Genomic DNA, 7060 nt, shown 5'->3' with positions numbered 1-7060 from the left:
GCCCGCGGGCCCGCCGCCGCCGCCCGCCGCGTCCGCGTCCACCGCCCCCGCCGACGACTGCTTCCTGAAACCCGACCCCCCCGAGAGAAACCCCGCCCCGAAAAAACTTAACAAGAGAAAGTCGAGGACGCCCGTCAAATGCGACGCCGGGGGCTCGGCCGCGACGGAGGAGGCCGCCGAGCCGGCCGGGCTCGACGCGCCCGACCGAGCCCCGACGCCCTCTGGGCGGAGGCCGCTTCCGATAAAATCGCCCGACACCATCGTCGATGGCGAAAATTTAACGCGGGACCCGAGCCCCGAGGGAGACGGAAACGATTCGAGCCTGCGGAGCGTCGACGCACCCGAACGAGACCCTGCGGTGTCCGAAGAAAATTCGCACCCGATTAAATCGGACGCGACGCCTATAAAACGCGAACCTCCAGCGGACGAGCCCGTCGCGGGGAGCTCCGCAAATGTGCCCGCTCCGAGTGCGAGTGCCGAAGCCAGAAAACTAACGCGAGCGCCCGCCGCGCCCGCGCCCCGCACCCTCCGCTCGGCCACGCGCCGCGCCGCCACGAGCGTGACGTATCTGTACGAGGTGCCCGTTGAGACCGTCGCACCGGGTGACTTTGAAAAACATATTCCTGCCCAGAAACGGGCCCGAAATTCGCGATCGAATGCGCGCCTGGCCGGTCCGCTCGAACCGCCCGCTCGAAACGCACCCGCGCTTGCATCGGAAAATAACGAAGCCGCCCCGGAACCGCCCCCGAGCCGTAATTTACGGTCGACGACTCTGTCGAGGTCGGCCCCCCGGCCGATCGAAGTCGAAGTGCCGAAACTCGACCCGCCGAAGCGAAAGAGAGGTAGACCCAAGTTACAAAAAACTATCGATGCCGAAAGGGACAGGGAACGCAAGCGACGTATCAGAGCTGAAGCCAGCGCCTTGAGGCGATTGCTTATTGAAAGTCAAAAACGAATGAAACAGAATTCACGAAAGAAGAACGCTCGAAAGTCCCGTGACTTAGAGGTTGACTTTCCTGCTGCTGCGTCCCAATCGACGGTCAAAAACATGTCAGATTCCGTTGAATCGAAACAGTCGGAACCGCTCGACTTGTCAAAACGGATAAATAATAATGGCAGTGAATTATTAAAAATACTTACTGATCCGCAAATTCATTCAAACAAACGAAAACAACATTTACTACTACAGAAACGAATTAAGCAAGAAATGATAGATGAGCACTATGAAAAAACTGCCTCAAATGAAGCAAATAAATCTATAAGTTGGCATATCCCAGATGTGTCATTACCATCAATCAAGCAAGAATTTGCAACACCCCGCACGCAACAAAGCACGATCAAGAAAGAATCTGAACATCCGATTATACCAAGTGACTTTGACAAGGAAAACGTCACGACTGATCAAGTTGAAGTACACCAACAGTTGATGACAAGTAAAGTTATCAATCAACAATTGCATGAGATTCATGTTCCTAATGCCGTCAAAAATTTACAAGAATTACCACACCCTTACGACACTATCACACAAAAGCAATATCATAATGGGAAGCAAATTAAGCAAGAGTTGGTAGATCAGCAAATTGAAAAGTCTACTACAATAGATGCACAAATACAATCCAGTTGGCATTTCCCGGAAAATAATGAACACGGAGTGGCCATTGAGCGTTTTGGAACGCCATCGATCGATCACGAATATGTAACTCTACAAACGGCACCCCAAACGCAACAACACTCGATCAAGCAAGAGCCATCTGAATACCCAAATATACCAATTGAAATTGACGAGGTAACGGAAATAACTAATCGAGTAGAAGTACATCGGCAGTTGGTCAATGGTGAAGAGATCCATACGCAGTTGCAAGAGATTCATGTGCAGAATACCATCAAAGATGCTACTATCACACAAAAACAGCAGCTTCAAGAGAAACCAATTAAACAAGAGATGATAGATCAACAATTTAAAAAATCTATTACAGTGGATGCACAAAAACGTACCAGCTGCCATCTACCGGAAGAAAACAAATACCATGTGAATATTGAACAACGCTTGATCAAGCAAGAGCAACCTGAATACCCAGATATTCCAATTGAGTTTGATGAGATAATGACTGATCAATTAGAAGGACATAAGCAGTCTACCAATCGTGAACCTATCCATTCACAATCGCAAGAGGTTCATGTGCCAAAAACCATCAAATCGAACCGTGAAATATTTCTTGAAATTCAACATACTCATGACTCTTTAACACAAATGCAACAGCTTCATGAAAAGCAAACTAAGCAAGTGACGAAGGAGCAGCTATTTGAAAAATATGCTATAGATGCACACAAGTCTGGCAGTTGGCATCGTCCTCAAGAAAAAGAATACCATGTGAATGTTGAACACTTGAAGGCGCCGTCTATTCCGCAGGAGGATCTGACTCAACAGGCAGCTCCCCAAATGCAACAACACTCGATTAAGCAAGAGCAACCTGATCTTCCGACTATTCCAATTGAGTTTGATGAAGTAAATGAAATGACAGATCAGTTAGAACTACGTCAACGGTCAATCAAACAGGAAATAACTCATCCTCAATGCCATGTACAGAATGCCGATAAAGAAGAACTGGTGATAAATCTAGAATCACAAAATACTCATTCCCATTATATCACACAAAAACGACTGCTTCAAGAGTTTCAGCAAATTAAGCAAAAGTTGATCGATCCGCAATCAGAAAAACCTGCTACTGGAAATACACATAAATCTAATAGTTGGCATCTTACAGAAGAAATAAACCACCAAAAGGACTTTGAACATTTCAAGGCGCCATCTGCCCGACACGAAAATGTAACTCGACACACAACGCCCCAAATACAACCATACTCAATGAAGCAAGAATCAAGCGTACCTCAAATTATACCGATTGAGTTTGATGAGGTAAAGGATGTGACTGATCAATTGGAAGTTGGTCATCAGGGTCATCAGTCGATCGATCGCAATGTAAGCCACGCGCAATATCAAGAGCTATATCTTAAAAATGCCATCAAAAAGGAAGCACTCGGGCGTGATCTGGACGTAGCTAGCGACAACCACACAGATCTCGATAGATTGCATCAATACCAGAATTTGCCAGCTATGTTATCTCAGTTGCAGAAGAAATATAACACACGGGAATTAACTCAGAAATCTACAATGAATGAAATTAACACGCAGCAACCAATTACTAATAAACCCTATTGGGCTCAGTTAGATGTATCAGGAGTCCAACAAGATAAATCTTCAGAAACGCAAAGCCTCGCAAACCAACGAAGATATTTAAATGGTTCAACTGAACAGTTACAGCACGGAAAAATTAAACGGGAGTTATTACATCAACCGAGTCCATTCCCTGAAGTACCATTAGAACTCCCGGCTACAAAAAGACCTGCTTGGCATCAGCCGGAAATACGTTGTCCAGACGATGCAAGCAAATCGTTTAATACCCGACCGCTGCATCAACAAAATCCAATGGGAACGCCATTAGAACGGCAAAATCTGTCTTCTTGGTATCAAGCAGTAACTTCCGATCGTAATAAATTGGGTATCCCACCACAGACTTTAACACAACAACCTACACCACAAGAAATCAGAGTCCAACAATATGGCCAGATACCAGAAATACCAGTACTGCCTCCGCGGACGGAACCCTACTGGCGTGAATTAGATATGACTCGACGACAGCAAAACGATGCTGCCGACTTAATGAGACGTCACCAGTCTATCAAACAAGAACCAATACATCAACAACAAAGTTTGCCCGTACAAGAACACAAAAATGAATCAATACACGGGGGGTATGGACAAACTGATCCGTCAGCTACTCATCAATATGGGGCGCGGCTACGTGAATTGATGGGGCATAGAGAACATCAAAATAACACACAACAATTAATCAATCCAGAATTTTATTTACGTCAAGCAGGTCTATTGAAATCCAACTCGCTTGATATGCAACAACCTCTGCATACGATGAAGCGGGAGCAAAACTTCTACCGCCCGTACGTGTTGCCCGCTCAGCAATACACTCAGACTAATGCACAAGAAACATCCAATCCATGGCAACAGCGTCACAACCGATCTTATCCTACAAGCGACCAAACTGCGACTCGATCGCTTCCAGTACCTGAAATTCCTTTACAGCAAATGAGCCGCCAAACTTTGGAACGATCGTACCAAAACGCTCAACCGTTCCCTAATCCTTATTTCCCCCGGCGAAACATTTTAACACCCGGCCTTCATCGAGATGCGGTCAGATCTCCCCAGATACGCAGCGGAAAAAATACGTCGCGAAACGACAGCACCCCAACGGTTTCACCTCGAGCGCCATTAAGTCTGAACCCGTTCTGGCATCAGCAGCGATCGGTGCGCCCGCAGCGTCTCGGCGTCGAGGGAGCTCCGACTCCGGGCGCACCCTGGCATCAGCGATACGACCGGCCGGCCGACGGCCCCGCGCAGCGGCCCGCGGGACCGGGAGCCTGGGGTCTCTACCCCGCGCCGCCGGCTCGGGGGAGCGCCGACGGAACCGACCCGGCCGCCGCGGCCCGCCATAGACCGGGGAGGCCCCCTCAAAGACGAAACGCGAGGAAACAGCCCCCGAAAGCTCTCCTGGCTCAACACGAGCTTCAGTGGCAACAGCAGACGCTCGCGCGCAACCTCAGCGCGGCGGCGCAGCACCCCGGGGGGCCGCCGGGCCCGCTGCAGGTGCTGACGGACGCGCTGGCGCACGCGGCGGAGCGCGACCTGCCCAGCTCCTGGCGCCAGTGGCAGCCGCTCGCCTCGCCGCGCCGCGCCGACCCGGCGCTGCTGCAGCCGCGCCCGCCGCCCGCCGCGCCCCGCGCCAAGCGCAAGCCGCCGCCGCGCGACTGCGAGCCGCCCCCGCACCGCCAGCAGGAGAACGAGCTGCGGGCGCAGGCGCAGCCGGCCGCGGACGGGGCCGCCAGCCGCATCCTCCGCACCGCGCTCACCATTAACAACAGTAATTTCACTCCCTACGTGTAACGCTTTTGTGCCGTTCGGGGAGTGCGACGAGCGCTTCGAAGCGTTCGTGTCGGTCGGAGCGATGCTCGAAACTTATCTTACGTTTTGTATTACTTTTACGTTGCTGTTTCCGATGTTCTGACCTCGAAACGTACTTAAAAGGGAGCGCGTGAAGGAGTAGGGACTAGTGATAAGTTAGTTAGATTATGTTCCTTCAGTTGAGGACGCTCGGGAATGTCACGCCGGGCTACGTGTTGATATGATAGTTTATTAGTGGTATTCGTTTTCGTTGGCGTGCGCCTCTTGGTTATTATTGAGTCCTGTCCTATTCAGTTCTTAACGTTAGAAGTTCATGTTTCTGGTGATGCTGAAATGTTGATGAAATTTCAAAAATCTAGTGATTGGTATTTTTGCATTTATAATGTAATCCTATATCTTTTACATCGTGAAAATGTTACAAAATAAGTGCCAAAACCTATTTTCGTTATCAAAGGATACACAAGAGTGAAGAGTGCCTTCTTTAACTTTTTGTCAGAATGATGGTTTTCGTAGTAATAGCTTGTCATTTCCCATTGCCTTAAACAAGTTGTTATTTTCTGAAATGTGAAGTTACTAACGTTACGAATGATTGTTTATTTAGAAGTAGAATGTAGAAATCTCTACAAGAATATGTATAAACCCTTATCATCACACAACATAACTGTTAGCCTATAGTGTAGATCATAAGCAAACTCAATAGACTTGTTGACACCAATCAATAGACGTACTTTTTAAAACTGTCAAAACGAGACTCCCATAGATTTTTTATGGCAATACTAGCAAGGGACGTCACTATTTTGTCAACTCAATTAAACTACTTTTTTCAATTACAATGTCGCCAAAAATCTTAATTTACAGGTGATTTAAAATTAATTAAGTTTTGAGACCAGTAGTATGAAGTGTCTTTTTAAAATGTTGTGATTTCGAATTATTAGGGAATGGTGTCAAATACTATATTCCGTTGGACACGTAGTGCATTTCTGCGATTCTTAATTTTTAATATTTTCCGGGCCCGCAAAACCAATGTCCAATCAATGGGAACATACATTTCAACAACTATGAATTATTTTTTAATAATTGTTATAATTTTCTGTGATATGAAGACGTCGCAACACGTGATCGCCGCAGATCGTGGTTAATTTATTGTATATCTTGATGTCTCCTATTACCCGAGCGGTATCGTAATATTTTAGCGTAAGACATTGTATCGTTCGATGCGCAAATAAATATTGTATTTTACTGCATAAGATATTTTTATAATAAGGAGTTATGTTTGCGCGGGCGGGGCCGAGTGGCCTGCGCGCTCGCGGCTGCCTCGTGGAGGCACACTCGAGTCTCTGTTTTTGTCTGCATGGTATTCTTATACGAGTACCTGACTATTTTTTCCATTATATTTACCGACACAGATTGAGATTAGAGGTGTTGTTAACTTAGGTCATTCGGCTCAGCCTTCGGCCTATGGTGGGCAAACAAACTTGTACCTATTTTTAATGAAACAAATACACTTAGAATTAGTAAAACGTTTAGGTTCACCGCGTTGTGTGACTTATGTAAAGATGACACGCAACTCGCTCTCTTTACTTCCTGATCGTTTATGGCTGTATGTGCTTTCACAAACTTTTCTACATTTCCAGTTTCCTCGTACAGGTACTGCAATGATGTTCATTTCTTGATATCATTATTTTTTAACGATCAAGATATATTATATATCTAATTTGTTTTATCGATTATGTGGTTACTGTTAATGTTGTTCTGTCTATTACGATTATTATCTCCTAGCGAAATTCTCAATTTTTTAAATAATCTCTTGATAAGTATTATTATTAGAAATAAACATCATTTATTGGATTTGAGGATTTTTATTTAAATCCTGAAACCTCCGCTACTATACTTCTTGCGAAATGGTCGGCGCTTCAGTGCGGCTTCGGACTCGAATACTTCGTCGAAGCGCCGAACCATCGAGGAGTGTTGCGGTAGCGGTATGAAACTACTACTTTATGTATCTTATTTTGAAATGGCAACACA

General features: G+C 46.4%; 1 protein-coding gene across 1 annotated transcript; it reads left to right on the top strand.

The window, feature by feature from the left end:
• Position 1: 1 nt before the first annotated feature.
• LOC135081236 (uncharacterized) lies at positions 2–3299 on the top strand (the record flags this gene model as incomplete). Its single annotated transcript, XM_063975984.1, has 2 exons — positions 2–2980; positions 3231–3299. Coding segments are annotated over 2 exons (3048 nt in total), but the record flags the coding sequence as incomplete, so codon positions are not given.
• Positions 3300–7060: the final 3761 nt, after the last annotated feature.

Source organism: Ostrinia nubilalis, chromosome 19, assembly GCF_963855985.1.
Source record: "Ostrinia nubilalis chromosome 19, ilOstNubi1.1, whole genome shotgun sequence".
Lineage (NCBI taxonomy): Eukaryota > Metazoa > Arthropoda > Insecta > Lepidoptera > Crambidae > Ostrinia > Ostrinia nubilalis.
The sequence above is the reverse complement of the archived record's forward strand: the minus strand, read 5'-3'. Positions and strand labels throughout refer to the sequence as shown.